At 54.4% G+C, this 18848-nt stretch overlaps 9 protein-coding genes across 9 annotated transcripts; 6 read left to right on the top strand and 3 right to left on the bottom strand.

Moving 5' to 3' along the window:
• Window positions 1-1031: 1031 nt before the first annotated feature.
• Window positions 1032-1553, top strand: PUNSTDRAFT_61703 (uncharacterized protein; the record flags this gene model as incomplete). The annotated part of the gene is made up of 2 exons (XM_007380197.1): window positions 1032-1208; window positions 1266-1553. 2 exons carry the CDS (start codon window positions 1032-1034, stop codon window positions 1551-1553), a joined length of 465 nt encoding a protein of 154 aa, XP_007380259.1.
• Window positions 1554-2011: 458 nt separating this feature from the next.
• On the top strand, window positions 2012-4095 carry PUNSTDRAFT_61327 (L-Aspartase-like protein; the record flags this gene model as incomplete). Its single annotated transcript, XM_007380196.1, has 5 exons — window positions 2012-2120; window positions 2174-2282; window positions 2496-2610; window positions 2670-3596; window positions 3967-4095. 5 exons carry the CDS (start codon window positions 2012-2014, stop codon window positions 4093-4095), a joined length of 1389 nt encoding a protein of 462 aa, XP_007380258.1.
• A 51-nt stretch (window positions 4096-4146) lies between these two features.
• On the bottom strand, window positions 4147-6489 carry PUNSTDRAFT_49960 (uncharacterized protein). The gene is made up of 11 exons (XM_007380195.1): window positions 6322-6489; window positions 6258-6268; window positions 5800-6205; window positions 5326-5749; window positions 5244-5265; window positions 5051-5187; window positions 4867-4992; window positions 4774-4791; window positions 4669-4718; window positions 4603-4609; window positions 4147-4544 (listed from the first exon to the last, which is right to left on the bottom strand). Exons 1-11 carry the CDS (start codon window positions 6425-6427, stop codon window positions 4244-4246), a joined length of 1608 nt encoding a protein of 535 aa, XP_007380257.1. The 5' UTR covers window positions 6428-6489; the 3' UTR covers window positions 4147-4243.
• Window positions 6490-7195: 706 nt separating this feature from the next.
• Window positions 7196-8335, bottom strand: PUNSTDRAFT_97504 (uncharacterized protein; the record flags this gene model as incomplete). Its single annotated transcript, XM_007380194.1, has 4 exons — window positions 7196-7422; window positions 7476-7543; window positions 7593-8164; window positions 8213-8335. 2 exons carry the CDS (start codon window positions 8333-8335, stop codon window positions 7670-7672), a joined length of 618 nt encoding a protein of 205 aa, XP_007380256.1. The 3' UTR covers window positions 7196-7422; window positions 7476-7543; window positions 7593-7669.
• A 107-nt stretch (window positions 8336-8442) lies between these two features.
• On the top strand, window positions 8443-9883 carry PUNSTDRAFT_82006 (phosphotyrosine protein). Its single transcript, XM_007380193.1, has 7 exons — window positions 8443-8667; window positions 8765-8872; window positions 8938-9060; window positions 9121-9182; window positions 9240-9379; window positions 9447-9559; window positions 9614-9883. Exons 1-7 carry the CDS (start codon window positions 8579-8581, stop codon window positions 9687-9689), a joined length of 711 nt encoding a protein of 236 aa, XP_007380255.1. The 5' UTR covers window positions 8443-8578; the 3' UTR covers window positions 9690-9883.
• Window positions 9884-10070: 187 nt separating this feature from the next.
• Window positions 10071-12567, top strand: PUNSTDRAFT_118417 (uncharacterized protein). The gene is made up of 11 exons (XM_007380192.1): window positions 10071-10626; window positions 10676-10806; window positions 10867-10898; window positions 10948-11069; window positions 11125-11145; window positions 11202-11220; window positions 11277-11318; window positions 11371-11739; window positions 11805-11948; window positions 12001-12039; window positions 12092-12567. Exons 1-11 carry the CDS (start codon window positions 10116-10118, stop codon window positions 12558-12560), a joined length of 1899 nt encoding a protein of 632 aa, XP_007380254.1. The 5' UTR covers window positions 10071-10115; the 3' UTR covers window positions 12561-12567.
• A 972-nt stretch (window positions 12568-13539) lies between these two features.
• Window positions 13540-14200, top strand: PUNSTDRAFT_118416 (uncharacterized protein). The gene is made up of 2 exons (XM_007380191.1): window positions 13540-13844; window positions 13901-14200. Exons 1-2 carry the CDS (start codon window positions 13650-13652, stop codon window positions 14111-14113), a joined length of 408 nt encoding a protein of 135 aa, XP_007380253.1. The 5' UTR covers window positions 13540-13649; the 3' UTR covers window positions 14114-14200.
• PUNSTDRAFT_97495 (hsp90-like protein) lies at window positions 14169-16186 on the bottom strand. Its single transcript, XM_007380190.1, has 5 exons — window positions 15965-16186; window positions 15849-15907; window positions 15334-15796; window positions 14844-15277; window positions 14169-14777 (listed from the first exon to the last, which is right to left on the bottom strand). Exons 1-5 carry the CDS (start codon window positions 15998-16000, stop codon window positions 14291-14293), a joined length of 1479 nt encoding a protein of 492 aa, XP_007380252.1. The 5' UTR covers window positions 16001-16186; the 3' UTR covers window positions 14169-14290.
• A 1806-nt stretch (window positions 16187-17992) lies between these two features.
• Window positions 17993-18782, top strand: PUNSTDRAFT_49955 (uncharacterized protein). The gene is made up of 2 exons (XM_007380189.1): window positions 17993-18521; window positions 18593-18782. Exons 1-2 carry the CDS (start codon window positions 18352-18354, stop codon window positions 18612-18614), a joined length of 192 nt encoding a protein of 63 aa, XP_007380251.1. The 5' UTR covers window positions 17993-18351; the 3' UTR covers window positions 18615-18782.
• Window positions 18783-18848: the final 66 nt, after the last annotated feature.

Raw genomic sequence — 18848 nt, 5'->3', positions numbered from 1 at the left:
CGCGTCTGAACTCCCTAGGGGACGTAACGACCATCCTTGCATTCAGTTGTTGACCGGTGCGCGTACGGCATACCGCCTGCCTGCCTCGTATTCCTGCGGTCCTGCTGCGTATGCGGCAAGTTGGCTCAACCTATCGCTCCTGCCCATCAGAAGTACCGAATCATTCAATCTACAACAACGCGATGCGACTGAAATAGGCGCGCGGACGTCAAAGCACTCGACCTGTCCATTAGCACCGATGTATCTATACCCTGACCCTGAAACAAGCACGCAAATAATGACGGCTACTGCGAACGCGGATATATTCCTGTGTATCTCCCGCAACGTCCTGTCACATTCCTGATAAACGTACCTTGTTTCGGTTCCGTGTCCTCGGATGGTAGCTTCGAGAGTTCAAACGTGCCAAATTGCCCGTACTCATGCACTCATCATGTTTGCGGAGCTTGTGGCGTGCATCACTTGTTTTTTCGCCATATAAGCCGGGGGTGCAACACCACGAAGCCGTAAGAACTGCACCAGCTACATGGCCGTCATAGGCAGATCGGTGACTTTCTCTACGGGCCCTTTCGCCCATCACACTATTCGCACCGAGCTGCGAGAGCTGCAGAAGGCAGAGCATGGCCGCAAGTGCGGTGCCAATGGTACTGTCGTCGCCATCCTATGGGTTACACAATGGCTTAACATTGTCGGTATGGGTAGATCGTCGACCAGTCTGTCCTCACATTGTTCGACCTTTTCACTGTGACCAAATAGTGGACAGATCGATCCTCCGCCCGTAGCGTCTGCCACTTTCTTCCATGTTCGGGACAATAAAGAGCCTGATGCCGCGGAGGAAGAGATTCAACAGCTGGAGTATGTTCTCTACCACAGGATCAACGTGCTCACCCACTAATTTTCATTTCAGTGACATTCCAACCGAGGGCATGGTATGTTACGTAGACCTATTTGCGGTGCCGACAACGGTGGTTGAGGGTGAGGACATCAGTCTTCCTCCCATTGCCGCCATTGAAGCTGATGGCTCCGAATCCGACATGCAAGACGTTCCTGGAGAGCTGACCATTGCCGAACCTGGAGACGCTCTCGCATTGACCAACAACTATCCCATTCATCGCCAGGCACTGCGAACCTCGGATCTGTCAGGTAACCATTTCGTGGAAGCCGTCAAGATCGAGTATCAGGGAAAGAAACGCATTGTGTTCCCATTTCCGGTGCGGATGTACTATGCTACTGCTAGAAGACGAGCTCACCGTGTCTCCTCGCGCTAGGATATTTCTGTGAAGGCAGAAGGAAGATTTTGTCTGAGATACCGAATGTGCCATGTTCGAGCTCAGGCGTTGGGACTCGAGGCCATCCCGGTTCTAGCAGAATGCTACGGAGACGTGTTCAGGATTTGGTCAGCTCGAGAATTTCCAGGACTTGGTAGGTCTACGGACCTTACTAGGGTGAGTGCCGGATGTTCGTTGTGGCGAACAATACGAACGATATTGTCAGAACATCGCTATCACCACCCATGTCGACGTGAAAGTGCGAGAGACAGACCGCAGGCGACATAGGGAATCGGACTCAGAAGCAGACTTTACTTAGCATCTGAGCTAGGCGCGTCAGATTCTGACCTGCACGCAACAGTTCGTTTACTAGCTGCCGGGCTGGTCGCGCCTGACTGGTTCTGTCCTGCTTGTTACGGTGTCTCGATGTTCCGATGTGATGACATGTTAGTGTTTTCGAGCATGCCATCCTGTTTCTCTGGCGATTCGTACCGTACAGAATGAGTTGTCCAGATCTAGTAGGGTAGCACGGCAACTGTACTCCGAATGAATTATTTTCGCTGGGGCTATGGCGGATGTCCAGAACATCGGTGCGCAGTGATGTTGAAGTGCAAGTGTAACCTGAGGCCTGTTTCGAGACCAGCTGAGCCAAGGATGAGCGAGCTGAACTTAGCACGGATCCGGAGCGGCCCGTTTTCTGTTTTCACACATTTTCCCTTCTCGTCGTCGGAAGGCAGCAGCTCGTTATGACCTCTGTGGCCGACTCTGTCATCTTCAGGACCATATTCTCTACACCGGAGAGCGCACAGATATGGAATGACAAGCGCAGAACGCAATATTACTTGAACTTCGAAGGTATCGAAGGCATGGGCTTATCCTACAAGAGTTCATGCCAACCTACGACATAGCTGCTTTGGCACGAGCGCAGGCACGCTTGGAAATCATACCAAAACATGCAGCGCAAGCTATATCTGAAAGGTGTTCTCTGGAACTTATCGATTGGGTCAAGCTGGAGGAGTGAGTAGGATGCCTTTCCCCCAGCTGCAAGCTGCGATGGACGTGCTACCCCCTGGTACTCTCTGATGGTCGAATCCTGGAATGGTTGCCGCACTCCGAACCTTTGATCAGGAGTACATGGATAATCTAGCACATCTAGTGCTCTCGCACTGACACTATGCACCCTAAACTCCAAAATAGGGACTTGCTAATAAGTCTTCTCACCGATTTTAGGCAGACGAAGCTTATTGGCTACCCCGTCCTACCTGTGGTCAAGCAGTTAGTTACTTCCGTCAATGAGATTGAAGATGGGCTAGGTGAATGGGCTCACTGGGGCGCAACAACCCAGGTAAGCACAATTGCCATATTTCGCGGCGTCTGTGTTGTAACCTCCCTCGATGATCTCAGGACGTGACCGATACTGCTACCGTCCTCCAACTTCGTGACACCATGGAACTCGTCTCCGCTTCGCTCGATCAAATTACTTCCAGCTTGCGTGTTCTCTGCGCAAAATACAGATCCACCCCGATGGCAGGGCGATCGAATCTGCAGCAAGCCGTCCCCATTTCATTTGGCTTCAAGCTTGCGAGGCTGCTCGCGACATTCGAACGCCACCGTACGCGGCTGGCCGAGCTTCTTCCGCGACTGCTGGTACTGGACTTCTCTGGGGCCGCCGGTACGCTCGCTACATTAAGCCCTTCGGGAGAAAGCGACATCGCGCTGCGGTGCCAGCATGAGGTCGCCGTTGAACTGGGCCTGGGTGTGCCGGAGATCGCATGGCACACGGAACGAGACCGCATCGCCGAATGCGGCGGGTTCTTTGCCCTTGTGACTGGGACCTGCGCCAAGTTCGCGACGGACCTCAAGCTCCTGATGCAAAACGAGGTCGGCGAGGCCAGCGAGCCGTACGTCCCCCATCGAGGCTCGTCGTCAACCATGCCGCAGAAGAGGAATCCTATATCAAGCGTGTACATCACCGCTATGGCGAGCACCGTCCGACAGCTAAGCGCTGCGTTGTATGACGCTATGGTGGAGGACCACGAACGCTCGACGGGACCATGGGAAATCGAATGGATCGTGTTGCCGCAGATTTGCACTCTCGCCCATGCTTGCCTCATTCAAACGCGAGACGTCCTCGACGGCCTAGAGGTGCACGAGGATGCGATGCGGCGGAACCTGGATCTCACTCGTGGCGCAATCTGTAGCGAGGCTGTCATGATGGGATTGGGCCCTTTTCTGGGAAGACAGGTCGCACACGATCTTGTGTATGACCTGTGTCATCGATCGGCCACCGAGGGGCGGCCGCTGTACGAGCTGCTTCTTGAAGACCAGAAGGTTTTGAATAGTGGTAGGTAGGTAGTAGGTAGGTAGTATTAACCGGCGCGGTCCCAATACCGGAACAGCCGGGCCCCAGGGCCTCGCACTAGTGGCGAGCCGGGACACCCTGGTCTACACGGTTCCCGTCCGCTCTATGAGCCAACACACCGCTTCGACCAGAGTGTGCATAATTACATGAATGTGTATCGTACTGTATACCCTACTCCAGGTGTATCGTACTATCTGTTCTACCCCAGAGTCCTGACCTCTTCAGGCCCCTACCTGCGCTATAGTCGATCCATGTCGGCGCACTAAAAACCCCCCCACTAAAACCCAGTGGGAAAAAAGTGGTTGGGGAAAAGCATCCTCGATAGACTGAGCAACATAGGTATATGTCAATCATCGGTTATCCGCGGAGCAGCTTCAGAAGCTGTGCGATCCTGGTCGTTACCTAGGTTCATCGGAGAGAATGGTAGACAGGGTATTGAACGGTGGCAAGTTAGTTGCCTCGATATAAACGAAAATAACCGCGTATCAAATGCAATGTAATACAGGGTAAAATATTGGACTATGTGCTCTATGAAATACTAGATATGTTCTGATATGATTGCGAGACTCAGCCCCAGACTCGTTGCTTCTACTGGCGGATGCTACCAGAGTCTGCTCTATGCGTGAGACCGTGTCTCGGGTCCATCGCCATGCTGCGAGCTTTGTGCGTGCTTTTCTACTAGTTCCGGGTTCGCTTTCACCCTCCGATTGGCGCGATGATCCAGCGCCACGTTGAGCAGGGCGACACCGATGCCTAGGGACGAAAACCCGATACCCAAGTAGAAGGCGGAGCGATAGCCGCGCAGGACGTCGGCTTTCGTCTTACCTCCTCGGTTAAGCTGCGTCTCTACGGTGCCGGCGAAGCCAAGTCCCAAGGACACAGAATAGTTGACGAAAGTGTTGACAAGGCTGGCAGCACTGTACTCAAGGGTTCAATGAGCAATGCTTCTCAGGACTTTAATGGATGAACACATACATTCCCTCTAATGAGTTTTTACCATTCTGTGAACACGTATCTTCACATAACAACGGAGTTACTCACGTTGATGACGTTGAACAGAATTGCTGGCGACGAGAGATGCTGCTGGAAAGCTACGAGGTAATCTAGTTAAATAGCAGCCAAAGTCCATTTTCCCGCGATACTTGCCTCATATCCATGCCGAATCTAATCCATATGGGAGGGTAAGAAGGGATGAAACAGATCAGTGTTTAATTGGCGTGAGGCGAGGTGAAGGCTTACGGAGCGATGATGATGCTCACGAACGTCTGAGCCCAGTACGTTTGATGTATCGGGGCGGTTGCGAACAGGATGGTCGCAACACAAAAGGCGCAGAGTGCAAGAACCATGACAAAGGACGGGCCGATACTATAAAATAATCGGTTGGTACGGTGAACAGTGATCAATAGAAGGTCAGTGTACGCACATTGGCAAGAGAAAGCCAGTCAGTACCGTCGCGATCGCACCCGCAACACCAGATGGGACGAAGTCCGCGACGGCCCCCAGTGGCGTGTTCTCTCGCATCTGGATCAAGAAGCGAATGCCGTAGAAATTCCAGATGCCCTACAGGACGGAACTATCAGGAACGCGAGTACCATGGAGATGAACGACCAACTCACGAAGGTGGACCATCCTAAGACACTGATATCAAAGAGAGTAATCAGATCTGCTGTTCCGAATGGTCACAACAACGCGACTCACATGCAAGCCAGCATCATGCTGATACGTCGATTCCATATTTTTGTTGGTACGAGAGCGCCGTGAACGCGACTTTCGACCACCAGGAACGCGCAAACGAGGATGATGCCCACGATGAGAAGCGCATATGTGTACGGCGTCGGCCAGCCTACGACTGGCGCCTGATTCCAGGCGAAGTTGACGAGAACGAGGCCGCTGATGCCGAGCACAGTGCCCAACCAGTCAAACCGAGGTCCTGCAGTGATTTCCGAAGAAACAGAAGATGCAGACGACGCTGCTACATCTGTTTCTGGATCGGGTGCGTCCAGAACAACGTCTGCAGGGATGACGAAGTACACGGCGGGTACCATTACGAGGCACGCGATCGCCTCGGACCAAAACGCCCACGGCCACCACAGGAACTGTGCGAATAGGCTCGAGAACACCGCTGGGAGAAAGTTAATCGTGGTGCGCCATGTATTTCGGCGATGAACTCACATCCAACTAGAAAGCCGTTGGGTGCCGCAGCGGCGAAGATGGCGAACGCGTAGTTTTTACGGGGTCCTGGTAGGTATGTACGTCCCAGGATAGCGACACTGTTGACGAGAACTGCTGCCGGTGCGATGCCCTGCATGGCCCGACAGACATCAAACATGATCACCGACCGCGCGTACACGGAGAACCCAGATATGAGAGACCAGAGCGCAAACCACATGTACGCCGCGAGTAATATCCTCCTGTGGCCGTACATGTCGCCCAATCTGCCTGCGGGCAGAACGAACGTCCCCACGGTGAGGGAATAGGCGGCGATCGTCCATGACTCTTGAGCGGGGTCAGACGTTCCCAAGGACTTGGCAATGATCTCCAGTGGTACAACGACCTGGCCTAGGCTGGCTTGCGTGAACTATAACATAGTTCAGGGTCGATGTCTATCACAACGTAGTTTGATGTCTTACTAGTTGTCCGCCTGGAAATCGGTCAGACCTGTAACTGAGAAGCAGCTTCTCGAAGCGTACTCACAGCTTATGACAATGATGAATAGCAGCTCATGTAGTCTCCCAAAGTGAACACCTTCGTGAAAGGGCGAACGCGGTCCCTTCCCGAGGCTGGGGCTGCGCGACGACATATCGCAGGGACTGTTATGACGTTGGCCGAACCGTTGCTGGTCTTCAAGTGGCACAAGAGGCAGGTCTACCGAGAACATACATATATCATGGCTAATGTCAGGTCCGAACCGCCAATATGTTGACGCTGATCGAAACGCCCCGAAATTGTCTAACTCGGCCCATTTTAGACCACGATGACCACGTAAATTGACTTGCTCAGCAAAGCGCTCAGTCAGAGCTCGGCAGTTCCCAGCCAATGGCATCGCCGCTAGACATTTCGGACCCCTGCATATTTTGTTAACACGTGACCTCACCGGTGCTTGTGATTGCTGTTCATGTCATCTTCTGTACATGTGATGCTCACTGATGCCCACTGATGCCCACTGAAACCGCGATGATAATGGCAGTACTGTATCTGAACTGATGGGAGATAGGGCACGAGCGAGGTACGAGCTCTGGCCTATCAGAGGACAAGCTAGCCTGGGCGAGAAAGGCTGAGCCCGCACGCGCGTCGCGCAGCTGCTCATCCTTTCTCGCCTCCCGCGTCTTTTTTGTGTCTCCCACCCTTCCCGCCCTACGGCGTTCGCACCGTTTGATTCAGTGTTACTGAATGTTCTTTTCCAAAAACGGTGCGCAGGTTCGCCGCGCGTGGTTGGACGTGCCCACCCGCGCGGCGGCTCTCTCCCACATCTTCGTTATCTCTTTCGCACGGTTTACTCACTATGTATTGTCCCTTTCGTCGTTACACGCCGCCTCGCCATAGCTAGCTTGTCGAGGAAGCCGTCCATGAAACCGTGACGAAAATGGTATTGAAGGTGGGCAAACACGAGTACCTTTAAGTTCGGCGAGAGCTGGAAACCACAAACTCTGTATACGTATGATGTATCCATGTAGGACATCGCGGACAAATGGTACGCCTGACCTAGCATACGGATGGTGTTTCCAGCAACCGTTGCCAGAGGCCGCCATCGGGTTTTCTGCACTGTTGCAATGATGTGCAGTGATGTGCGGGAATCTGAAGACATTGGTCAACAGAGCCGCCGGTCATAACCACTTCATGGAACGTACGCCCACGACCATCGCCCTCTTTGTGACGCATTCTTTCAACGTGAATAGCAAGTTGCTCATGGGCGAATCTGGTATTGCGTATGAGTGGGGTCGTGCCACAAGGGCTGAAGTGCTTACCTGAACAAGCTGCTTTGGGCTTGAAGGCAGCTTGAAACGGACGTGCTCCAGTAGCACCACGAGGTTCAAAACGGACTTCAACTCCTAGGAGGGATTCCGAGATGCAAACACAGGTCGTCCAATTGTTTCTCCAATTGGGGGAGGTCTTCGAGGCTGGGACGACCAGAGCTGGCTGCAGGCCTTGCCGAGGACATGTTCGCCATCAGGTCCTCCAACCCTTCCATCGCCCGCTTATCCGCCAGCTCTTCATTCTCCCCGAGGTCCGTATCCGCGTCCGCGCTTCCCTTGTAAGAATCGAGATGTTCCTTCGCGTGCTGCTCCGCCTCGAGATCACGCGGCGCAATATCCGAAAAGCGGATGCTCCCGAGCTTGTTCGCGATGTCGCGCGCCGCGTGCAGATGTTCGCTATCCGAGGTCCCAGACACGCTCAGAAAGCTCAGCAGCGCCGCCGCACGTCCTCGTAAGAGGCCGACCTGACGGCCAAGAGGCACGCCGACCTGCGCGAATCCAGCGTCAAAGCCTTCTTGCAGGGCCGATTCTTTTCCGGCGGTGATGCCCTCGCGGTAGCCAGCCTAAGCCGGATGAGATGGGCATCGCAGATGGACGCGATGGCTGCGTACGTTGACGAAGTTGGACTCGAGGCGGGCCCAATCCGCGTCGGCGACAGCGCTTTCAGACGGGCGAGCAGTCGACAGATCGTCGTCGTCCCACGGCGAGTCAGCGTCCGGTGTGAGCGAAGACATGGTCGACAATGAAGCTATGAAGCTATACGAAACCCCACAACAAACCACTACTTCCGTTACTAATCCCGTGCCTTAAGGCATATACGCGTGTGCCTCTCGCCCTCCACGGCACTCAGATAATACCAGTATCTGGGACTCTTGCTATACCCCGAGCCTGCAACTGTACGGTCAACGCACACGTTCCGCCCTCTGGGTTTCCCAGCTTCTTTTCTCCCCTTTCCAGAACCAGTGTACTTCACGATAATGACCCCGGCGCGACCTCCTGGACCTGCGCAACTCTCTGCAGATGAACTACGGGACATGGTGCAAGGACCTGGTGACAGCGAGTGGAAGTTCGTACACTAACAACTTGTCTTCCTGTGCGCGGGCACTGGCGCGCTCTCTCCTCTTAATATCATCACGATCTAACCTTGCGCCACTCTATCGCAGGTATGAGATGCGACGAGAATGTCAAGAGATCATACCGGGATTACTTCTTGGTCCATTCCTGATTTCGAAGTCACTGGAAACGCTGCAATCTCTGGGCATCACTCATGTGTATGCATCATCATTCGCGGACTTGTGTTGCGGCTCGGGTTCGACTTACGGCAGATGTTCGACAGTCTGTGCATTCGAGACGCGAAGGAGGCATTCTCAGTGAAGCCGCGGTTCCCGGAACATTTCATCTACATGACTCTGGATGTACAAGACACGGAAGACCAGAATCTTATCCGCCTATTCCCGGGGTTCGTTCTTAACCCTCATTGAAGATGCAACGGCATAATGATTGGCCGTACACATTACAGAGCAAAGAAATTCATTGACGACGCGATCGCCCGAGGGGGCCGCGTACTAGTCCACTGCAACGGTAAAAACCTTTGCTTGACTTTGCGTAGATCCCTGATCTTGATTATATGTTACATAGGCGGCATCAGCCTGTCTCCTTCGTTTGTAATCATGTTCGTTATGGAACATTTTCAGTTGTCCTGGGAAGATGCCTTGCACATGGTCCAGAACAGGCGATACTGTATCGCTCCCAACAGTGGATTCATGACACAGATCAAGGTATGTTCTCGGTTTGCTCTATCACTGGCCCCATCGCACGCAGTCTTATGCCAAGGAACTTGGATAGGAATACGAATCAATATACAAAGCGAATGCGACTCTAGCCTCATATCCGCAGCAGATGGAACGTACCGTCTCGCGGAGGAAACGCTCGGAGGATGACGAAGAAGGGGAGATGAGGTTCGTCCAGGTGAATTCTACGGTAAACCTTCACTAACGCATACATTCCATCAGAGACGAGGACCGGAAGCGGATTCTGGTTCATAACGAGGATACCACAGAAACGGATCCAAACGCTATGGAGTCATAGCTGTGCCAGGTTCACTCTGCTACCGTAACACGAATCTGCAGAACCTCCAGAGGTTGCAAGTTGAATGTGTTGCTTTGATTAGGTATTACGGTATTTAATCGTCCACAGGATTAATGTGTAGATGTCACTCCCTTGCTGTATATCAAGCCCTCGGCATTATCTACCGCCCCTCATCAAGCCCGGGCATTTTGGACCGTTATCTATCTCGCGAGTTGTCGTAATACGGTAGTCATTACTTGCGCCGGGTATGTCGCCGAGCTCGAGGTGAACGCGACGCGTGGTCGCGGCGACGGGCGGAGAGCCGTCCTTCCATGTTCCTTGCCAACTTATCTCCCACCGCGTGGCTTCCTGAACTTATGCGGCCCTCTGCGGACCGCGGTACTTATATCATAGTGCGTGCATCACACTAGGCTTTGACCTCTAGCTATGTTCAGAGCAGCCAGCTTTGTGACTCTGGCGGTCGTCGCGCTGTCGGCGGCCTCGGTCTGCGCGTCGGTCAATACGCGCTTGACCACCCTCGAGCATGCCTTCGAGCTGATCGTGTATCGAGACCCTGCTGCGAGCTCTGGCGCGTGCGGCACCGTCCAGTTACGCGAGTTTGGGACGTACAAGGGCCTCTCGTCGATTCCAGGGGGTGTGCATATAGAGAACCTCACCTCGGAGCCCCCAAGGATTCGTGCATACTCTCATGACGCAGATGCTCTCTGGACTGAAGCTCGCAAGCTTTGTGGAGATCCGAGCGAGTGGGACTTCCCCGTGCTCGTCGACTCCCATACATCGACCGCTGCTCGGTTTGATGCACAGCAACAGACCGTGTTTACGTCGCCCAAGCTCGCGATCGGAGCAGAGTTGCAGTATCCTCCTCTGGAAGTGCACAAAATTGTGCAGTCCGGGCCGTCGACGAACCGCGTCGACCTAATGTTCTTTTCGGACGGATGTGAGTCTACATATCCATCTTTATTGCCATATCCACTCCAGCTATGTAGACCTTGCCTCTGAAAAACAGAAGTTCCTCGACGATGCCACCAAGCTGGCACTCGAAATATCCGCAAACCAGACATTCGATACCGTTCAACCTCTCCTGAACTTCTGGGCTGCGTTCTCACCCAGCAACGAGGTAACTACTCCCAATCCTGCGCAACGCTCCTAACATTACTGATTCGTTGGCATGATATAGCACGGAATCGGCACGTTCGGGAAGCCCAAGGAGTGAGCAGCTTGCTTTTTGACGAGGCAAACGGCTTATATCCCACAATAGCACCCCTTTTGGACTCTACCGTCCTGGTACAGAGCTTCGCGGCGTTCTCTACAGCAAGCCAGATCAAGCTCGCGCAGCCTGCCTTTCCCAAAGCTCAAGATGCGACTACCCCATTCTGCTAGGTCATTTACTTTGTGATACAGACCAGCTCTTGTTGTTCAATGCCATGGACTCTAGGCAATGACCCGCTTTACGGTGGTGCGTCTGAAGTAGTCGGCCTCCTATCTGCTCCTGATGTCTTGGTGATCATCCAGGACTTGGAGGGCAGTTTACGTGAGCTGCGGTACTGTTGGTTATGAACGCACAAACAGATACATTTGCTCCTTCAGGGTTATCACGCCATCTGAGGCAAACGGAGCTCTCATTTTGAGGTGAAACGTGTTTCCGTGTTCTAACTCTCAGTGACTGACCGATCGCGCGTAGACACGAGCTTGGTCATTCTGTCATCCCGGTCGGCGAGGAATATGACGGCGGGTACGCTTACTTCGGCGTCAATGCCAACCACGACCGCGATCTCAAGCACGGCCCGAGCTGGTCTCATTGGCTCACTGATCCGCCCTCCGCTTCGCGACCGGTGCGCGTGGAACGCTCGGTGATGCCGCTCCAGGACTATGCCTGGGCGATGCTGAACACCTCCACGCCCTGGTCCGCTACTTTCACATCCTCCGGGACGTACTCGCGATACCTTGTCCGGTTCTCCATCTCAGGTGTTCCCTCGGCGGAGGAGTTGACTGTCCTGTTTGACGGAAGGGACCTCAACTGGGAGCCAAAGGAGAACATTGGTGTTGACAGGTCAGTGTTCGATCTCTCGGGGTCAACGTGACTTTCTGTACTCAGGCTAGACTCATGTCGATCAGATACCACTATGATGTCTACAACGACACCAGTCTGAAGGCAGGAGAGCACATTGTCACGTTTATCCTCAACAGCAAGGAACGCGAGAAGGCGAACACTGCTCAACTGTGCAACGTCGAGATCCTCGAGTTCGGCGATGAAAGCGAGTATGTCAACCTCATATCTTAGTTCGTTCTTCGTCGTTCACCCCCGCTGCAGATTTGTGTCTAAACCCGGATACTATGGTGTATTCCCCACGTAAGCCGCCAACTCCTCGGAACTCGCTGTATCGTAACTGACGAACATACAGTTTCTCGGATAAAAATGAGACTTCGTACCGCCCCACCAACGAGGATTGCCTCATGCGTCAGGTAACCACGCCGGACTTCTGCAGCGTCTGCACGGAAGGCCTCTGGCTCGCGCTCGCACGGCGCGTCGAGTTCGTCGATGATATCACTACCTCGTGCACGAAGTACTCTAACAAGTGGAAGCGCACGATCGAGCTCAATCTCGTCCCGTTGGCTCAGTTCAGGGTGGGCGAAGCAGGAAAGAAGCACGCTGTCGAGAATGCGGAGAAGTACGAAGTGAAATGGACGAAGGACGGGAAACACGTTGCGGAGTGGGACGGCCTCACGAAAGTGGAGGTGGGCGACGATGGCGGGGCGGCGATCGGGACGTACAGCGTCGAGGTGGCGTTCTCCACCCACGAGGTGAGGAAGGACGTTGAGGAGTTCCTGAAGACTACTGGCGAGTTTGCGGTCAGTGAACGGTGTGGATAGTGGAAGGTACTGTCCAGGGTTTGCACGTGGTAACCACGACTTTGTGTTTGACAAAATTGCGCAGGCGATTTCTCTTATTGACATTAGCGCTGTATATGCGATGTAACCATTCGGCAAGAGGCCTGATGCCGCGTGGTCCAACGACTATGTGCCTCTTGCGTTCAGCTTCCGACGCGGACGACGGGCAGTCTCCGTACGTAAGCGAGTGCTTGTCCGATGCTTTCATGTTTGTTTTCAGACTCGTGCCTCCGATGAGCACGGCAGCATCGAAATGCGGCCTCCGGACCGGATAGCTGACCTTCGAAGTCTCGATCGTCAAAGACCGTACCAGCAGACACAGCTGACACCCCTTTCCAAGCCGCGCCGGACTGGAGATTATTGAATGGAGAACTAGCTATGATGGAGTCGTTGCTTCGCACGTTTGAGGGCGTCCCTTCTAGGCCTCACTCCAGGCTTCGCCATACCTTTTTGATGATATCTGTGTGCAGTGACCACGCCCCCGTGGCTCGCAGGAATATGGAGTTGATGAATGGAGAACTCATGTTTTCCTTCCTCAAGGCCTCCAATTCAATACTACGGTCTGACCCGCAGTTGTTCTTTGAACCTTCACTGTCCGGTTCGTGGCGATATGCGGGATGGAAGATGAAGCAAGGCTTTGGAACTTGGAGCCCTAATACTAAGATCGCGTACATGGCGCTCCCAGATCACCTTAAGTGAGTAGCTCGACTTGTTTCATTTCGCAAGGGAGCGATCGAACGGGCACAGTTGGTCTGTCTATATGACAACTTCTCTACACATCTGTCAACATCCAGGCGGAGATGTGAGGTAATATTGTACTAAGCACACCTACGCGCTGAAATGGCGTGGTGCTTTGGCGCGCCATTCCAAGTTTAGGCCCAGCTCAGCTGACGCAAGTGGCTTCGACGTATTTTTAGATCGCCGCAGTGCTTGCCGGACCATAGCTCCGTGATCATGCACCACAACATGCACAACGCTTCGGAGGTTATAAAGAGAATAGCTGGAAACGACTAGCTCTCGCACAGCCAGAACAACATTACTATCACTCCTCCTTCTCAAGAGAGAAAACGCATGAACCTCCGTCTTCGCGCCAGTCCCCAGAGCAAGGGCGAGGCGGCGAGCTCGAGCTCGGATCACTCCGACCACGAGGATGGCCTCTGTCCCAGGAGCGACAAGGACATGCCCCCGGATGGTACAGAAGAAGTCATGGAATGGCGGGAGGGCTGCCATAGGATCATCGAACGACGTAAAGGTCCCGGAGACGATGTATGTTGGAGCCGTACGACTGCCGTGACAATGTACTCAGTGTATTACCCCTATAGGTGGAGGTTGAGATTATTCGCAACTTCTACGGGCCAAGTAGTGCACAGAAGTGCATGAAGCTCATCCATGGTGCATCCGAAAGTGTCAAGAAAGCCTTGCGCGGCGAGCACGTCGAAGGAGTTGCGACCACCTACCACAAACTTCCTTCTGGCACCCCCTCGGATCACGAGCATGTCAGCCCCGAGCCCAAGTATCCTTGGACCAAATCTTGAGGCTCTTGAATCATTACTGTTACCTCATTGGATACCTAACCTGTACACTCGTGTAACGATACCCTACTACATTGCATTTACCAATATGCTACACACATAATCATCATATCCGAAAGCAAGTTGGATAGCAGTACAGCAACCGAGCTCCGTAACCGATACATTCCGTGCCGGGTCTCTTCACTCCACGCCTTCCGCATCTCCGACCCCTGCGTCGTTATTGGTCTCGTCCCTGATGCCGCCCTCCGCAAAGTTCAGAATTCCCGCCATGTCCAGCGCTTGCACGACTTGCTCTGCGTCCTCGACCTTCATCCCGGCCAAGATCTTGTTCACGGCCTCGAGCTTGCCGCTCCGGAGCGCCTTCTTCATGTTGTCGTCGAACGCCTGGAACACGTCCCACCGCATCTGCAGCGCGCGCCGGACGTCCTCGACGTCCATGTCCTCCGTGCCCGGGCCCTCGAGCACGAGGTTGTCCGGCGGTGGGCCGTCCGGGACGTTGAACGTGATCTGCGTGTCCGGGTTCTCCGCGACGAGCTGAATCTGCTCCACGCCGTTCTGGCTCGCTTCTTCCTCCTTCGAAATACGCACGCGCTCGACGAGGTGCGCGTACGTGTCCTCGACGTCTTTGACAAACACAACTTCGGCGCGCTTGTCGTTGCTCATCATCCTGTGGGCGTCGACAGTCAGCCGTTCGGCCTAAGCACAGCGAAGGGGGGTGCAGGGAGGGACGCACTTTCGGAAGAAGAGCCGAACGCCGTCCGGCCCAAGCTTGTCGCAGTATTGTAGCAACAAGCTCTGGTTCACACACTGCTTCGCGTATTTGGGGTTGTCGCTGTGTTGCGCGTTGAACGCCGCGATGAGCAGCGCGTCCGACGCACCGGGGACGACGACCTCGCGGTGGGTCTGGATGTACTCGAACGATTTGTCGTATGCGCCCATCGGAATCCGTGAGAACTCCTCGAGGCTGGGTGTCATCTCGGGGAGCTCGTCGTAGTCGTCCACTGAACTGGGTGTTGTGGCAGGGGACGACGTCGAAGGAGCCGCGGATGTGGAGGGCTCGGATGAGGAGGTTCCAGGGTTGAGGACTTCGAATTCGGTGGTGGTCACCTTCTTCGTCTTCTTGTCGGCGCCGGGTACAGGGGGCGGCGCTGGCTTGGGTGGCACGTACTAGAGAGAGAAGGATTTCAACGAGTGGAGTCGGTGACGGAGAATGGTGGATTTACCTTCGAATCCCAGCCATCGTGCATGTCTTCGGTGGTGATCTTCTTCGTCTTCTCCTTCTGGAGTTCCTCGAGCTCCTTCTGCCAGTTTTCGATCGCCTCCCCGAGCTTCATGACATGCATCTTGATCTCGTCTATGAGCAACTCGCCAAGATCGGGATCGCTCTTGCTCTCCTCTTTCTTCGCCTTCGCGTCCTCGCTCGCCTTGTTCAGCACGGCGAGGAGCATGCCGTCGTAAGTGACCTTGTCAGCCGCGTTCGTCTTGGGACCTTCGGGCGAGGGTTGCGTCTGCAGGCGCTCGACGGTGTGCGAGAAGAAGGATGGCGCGTCCGAGGCGCCTTGCAACGCGTCACTGAAGCCCTTCAGGCGATCGAGCAGGATGGTGTTGGCCGGGATCTCGACTTCGAGCTCGGCGATGCGATGATTGCGCGCTTGCCGCTTCTCGTGGATGTCGCGCTGCCTCCACCTGCAGTCGTGTCAATAAGAGGTGCTTGGATTGGGCAAGGCAGCGAGCTGACCTCACTAGCGACTTGTGGTCGACATTCGGGTGTCCTTCGATATCCGAATCGTCTGAGAGCTGTCGGCCCCGGTCAATGCTCTGGGTGCTTCGATCGTATTGGAAACGCATCTTTACCTCTAGTGCGTCCCACTTCTTGTAGTTGAGAGGCATCACAATTGGACGTCACAATATGATACCAGGGGCTCGATGTTAGGTGATGGGTGCAGGAGGTCAAGCTTCAAGCTTCGAGGAGAGTACAAGGGTGCGATCTATCCGTCCGCTGGTTGTGGATGGCTGTAGGTGCTGCTCTTTGCACAGAGTACACAGCGTCGGCTTGCAGGCGTTCTCGTGGCGAACCTTCTGGAACACGGTCGTACAAAGCAACAGACGCCCGCCGCACGTCCCCGTAAAGATGATTCAGTGCATGATCTGGCCATGATCGCGATATCGATGGTACGAGACATCGCCCACTCTGATCGTGGTCGGCGTCGACGTTGAAGTTGAATCGCGCAGGCGCTTTGGACTTGTTTTTCTCCGACCCCCTTACCGCTCTCCATATCATCGTGTCTGCTCTCCATACCGATGGCTGATTTCTGCAACGTTCCCACATAGCTCTCCTACAGCGTTGGGCCAAATGCACGTGTTCCTGACGCTGAAAAAGCTGCGGTGGAACGTTCTGTCAATGCCATCGACGTTTCATTTGTCGAGGCCATGCAACATCTATCCTCCACCAGATCCGACTGTCGTGAGGCCTACAGCATACGATGACCTGTTCACTTGGAGCGTGGCAGGCCCAGCGGCATTGTAGAACCCGGGTACAGGTGATGCCGCTTTGGCGCCCGTCTAGCCTGTCATAGGCTCCACCCAGTGTGCACCAGGAGTCCACGGCGCTCATAACTCGCACCAGCTTCATGTCCATCACGATCATGATTGCACGAACTTCATCACGAACTTTACGGCCTCTGTTATGCTGGAGGACGGCCGATGCTAGCCGCTCTACTGCCACTCAGGCTACAGACACCACGATATCCTTTACTCGCGACCCCAAGACCTCCGACCGAACATCATCGGAACACCAAGCATCCCCTTCCCCCTCCCGAAATGCTGCTTCATCCGAGCCGGCACAGCGCAAGCGGACTACGGCAGAGATGGACGCCGATCTGATGGCTCGTCTCGAAGAACATAGTGGGGAAGGCGGCGCATCCGGTTCAGAGCTCGAGGACGGGGTGCCGGTCGCCATGAAGCGAGGCGTCAAGTCGAACATGTTCAGGTATCGTTCTGCTTCACATTTACTCCAGCAACGTCGTGTAATTCTTCTTCTAGGTACATATGACGTTAGTGCGACGAGAAGAATAAATCTCAACCTCTCGAGGAATGAATGCTGGTAGCATCTCGATACGTCTCAGCTTCTGCATTAATCACTCGGTGTCGTCAAGACGGAAAGCCGTAGGCCGCACGGCCAGGGGCCTCTAGCCCCGTCGGCTTTCAGTACGCAATCGACGAGCTGTCAATGAATGGCCATGGGATGCCCTGTGGTGGCTTCATCAATGTGCTACAGTAGTCTTCCTCTGAGTTTGTCATGCAATAGATTCATCAACGCGATACGTTCTCAGATCCAAGTGTTCCTTGTCCGATGATTTCGTTGCGATCCCCTTTACCGATTTTCCCTTCTCGTAAGTATATACGCTCTGTGCGAATATGATAACTGCCGGCTCAGGCTCATCCGGTATGTAGTACGGGCGATGACCGCAGATGGACATGATGAGTATGTATAGAGCTACAAATGAATGCTTGCAAACACCTTACAGTCCACCAACGGGCTACACTGTCACAGGCAACGATGTCCATATTCCGCCCGGCGCCACGTGAACCAGATTTAGCGACTGACACGGTCCTCCTGTCAGTGTTACACCGCACCTCCACATTCGTTGTCGACCTCCACTGCGTACGCATGCCGTTACTCACCGACAGCAGCTGTGGCGCCGCGATTTTAATGGCTCTCGTGCGTGTGACTACCCCGTGAAGGTCCAGCTTCATGCCGCCAGCGGAGCGGTCGAGGTTTGAGGATTCCACTCCGGGCTGTGGACGAACCAAGGAGCTTGCGAGCGATCCTCGTATCAGCAGAATGCAACATTCTCACCAAGTTTCGGCTGTGGTATCCTCGCCTCGTGCTGATCACAGGGACCATGCGGGCACATTAAGCCCTTCAACGGTTGGTGGTGGCTTCGTTCCCGGGCCGCGCAACCATTCCGGTTCGGTGTACACTTTGTTTCCGTCCTTCCGTAACGGGCTGGAACATGGCGCTGCATCAATGCATACCTGCTTTGCGATCCTATCGACCGGCGTACCTGATGCGCTGGCGCCAGGGATGGACGATGACACTCAATGGCACTCAGGCACCGGACTTTGCCATCGCACATATTTCCGAGCGACGCTCGTCCACCACCCGAGGTTCCGACATCAAATCGGGCTTCAACATCTTTTCACCACGCGCTTACTGCGAGACGATACGCCAAGACTATATGGACTCCCTCTGGAAGGACGCCGCGACTCCGCTATGTGCTGTGGTGCCCCTTGGCTGCTGTGATCCTTATGTTACGCGACTGGCCGCGGCATTGACAATCAGCCCGCCTGCTTTCGCATCGGAGATGAGCAGGCCCGCTGTTAATGTGCTGATGCACGTCTGTTGTCGGTACGTACTGGTCCCCGGCGATTCCGTACGCATTTCTAGGCCTCTGTATTGATACATAGCCTTCTGTGCAGGCCAAACCGCAAGGAGTCATAGACCGCGTGTTGTATCCCTGAGCAGTCGGGATGTGGCACATACCATGACAGCTCATCCTCAGGCACAATCTGGCGCTCGTGCGCCCAGGCATCCTCCCCGCTGCCGGCGTAATTCGCCAGCGACGCCTTCGTGAATAAAAGGCGTCGACTGTTGAGCGAATGATCCAGCACCAGCACCTCAACGCTCCTGCAAGCACCCTCCGCCTTCGAAGCTCAAATCTGCACTCCACAATTG

Source organism: Punctularia strigosozonata (assembly GCF_000264995.1).
Source record: "Punctularia strigosozonata HHB-11173 SS5 unplaced genomic scaffold PUNSTscaffold_2, whole genome shotgun sequence".
Classification (NCBI taxonomy): domain Eukaryota; kingdom Fungi; phylum Basidiomycota; class Agaricomycetes; order Corticiales; family Punctulariaceae; genus Punctularia; species Punctularia strigosozonata.
This window is presented reverse-complemented; position numbering and strand designations above follow the sequence as displayed.

What these genes read in the sequence shown, in the direction of transcription:
- PUNSTDRAFT_49960 (XM_007380195.1), bottom strand. Translation starts at nt 6,427, where the DNA reads ATGTCGTCGCGCAGCCCCAGCCTCGGGAAGGGACCGCGTTCGCCCTTT. An exon ending in AGCATGATGCTGGCTTGCAT is followed by an intron (nt 5,266 to 5,325) that starts GTGAGTCGCGTT and finishes CTTTGATATCAG; the next exon opens with TGTCTTAGGATGGTCCACCT. An exon ending in TCTTAGGATGGTCCACCTTC is followed by an intron (nt 5,188 to 5,243) that starts GTGAGTTGGTCG and finishes TCCGTCCTGTAG; the next exon opens with GGCATCTGGAATTTCTACGG.
- PUNSTDRAFT_82006 (XM_007380193.1), top strand. Translation starts at nt 8,579, where the DNA reads ATGACCCCGGCGCGACCTCCTGGACCTGCGCAACTCTCTGCAGATGAA. An exon ending in CTTATCCGCCTATTCCCGGG is followed by an intron (nt 9,061 to 9,120) that starts GTTCGTTCTTAA and finishes TACACATTACAG; the next exon opens with AGCAAAGAAATTCATTGACG. An exon ending in CGTACTAGTCCACTGCAACG is followed by an intron (nt 9,183 to 9,239) that starts GTAAAAACCTTT and finishes TATGTTACATAG; the next exon opens with GCGGCATCAGCCTGTCTCCT.
- PUNSTDRAFT_118417 (XM_007380192.1), top strand. Translation starts at nt 10,116, where the DNA reads ATGTTCAGAGCAGCCAGCTTTGTGACTCTGGCGGTCGTCGCGCTGTCG. An exon ending in CGACTACCCCATTCTGCTAG is followed by an intron (nt 11,070 to 11,124) that starts GTCATTTACTTT and finishes CATGGACTCTAG; the next exon opens with GCAATGACCCGCTTTACGGT. An exon ending in AACGGAGCTCTCATTTTGAG is followed by an intron (nt 11,319 to 11,370) that starts GTGAAACGTGTT and finishes GATCGCGCGTAG; the next exon opens with ACACGAGCTTGGTCATTCTG.
- PUNSTDRAFT_118416 (XM_007380191.1), top strand. Translation starts at nt 13,650, where the DNA reads ATGAACCTCCGTCTTCGCGCCAGTCCCCAGAGCAAGGGCGAGGCGGCG. An exon ending in GTAAAGGTCCCGGAGACGAT is followed by an intron (nt 13,845 to 13,900) that starts GTATGTTGGAGC and finishes TTACCCCTATAG; the next exon opens with GTGGAGGTTGAGATTATTCG.
- PUNSTDRAFT_97495 (XM_007380190.1), bottom strand. Translation starts at nt 16,000, where the DNA reads ATGCCTCTCAACTACAAGAAGTGGGACGCACTAGAG. An exon ending in AGAAGTGGGACGCACTAGAG is followed by an intron (nt 15,908 to 15,964) that starts GTAAAGATGCGT and finishes CGGGGCCGACAG; the next exon opens with CTCTCAGACGATTCGGATAT. An exon ending in GACCACAAGTCGCTAGTGAG is followed by an intron (nt 15,797 to 15,848) that starts GTCAGCTCGCTG and finishes ACACGACTGCAG; the next exon opens with GTGGAGGCAGCGCGACATCC.
- PUNSTDRAFT_49955 (XM_007380189.1), top strand. Translation starts at nt 18,352, where the DNA reads ATGGACTCCCTCTGGAAGGACGCCGCGACTCCGCTATGTGCTGTGGTG. An exon ending in CTGATGCACGTCTGTTGTCG is followed by an intron (nt 18,522 to 18,592) that starts GTACGTACTGGT and finishes CCTTCTGTGCAG; the next exon opens with GCCAAACCGCAAGGAGTCAT.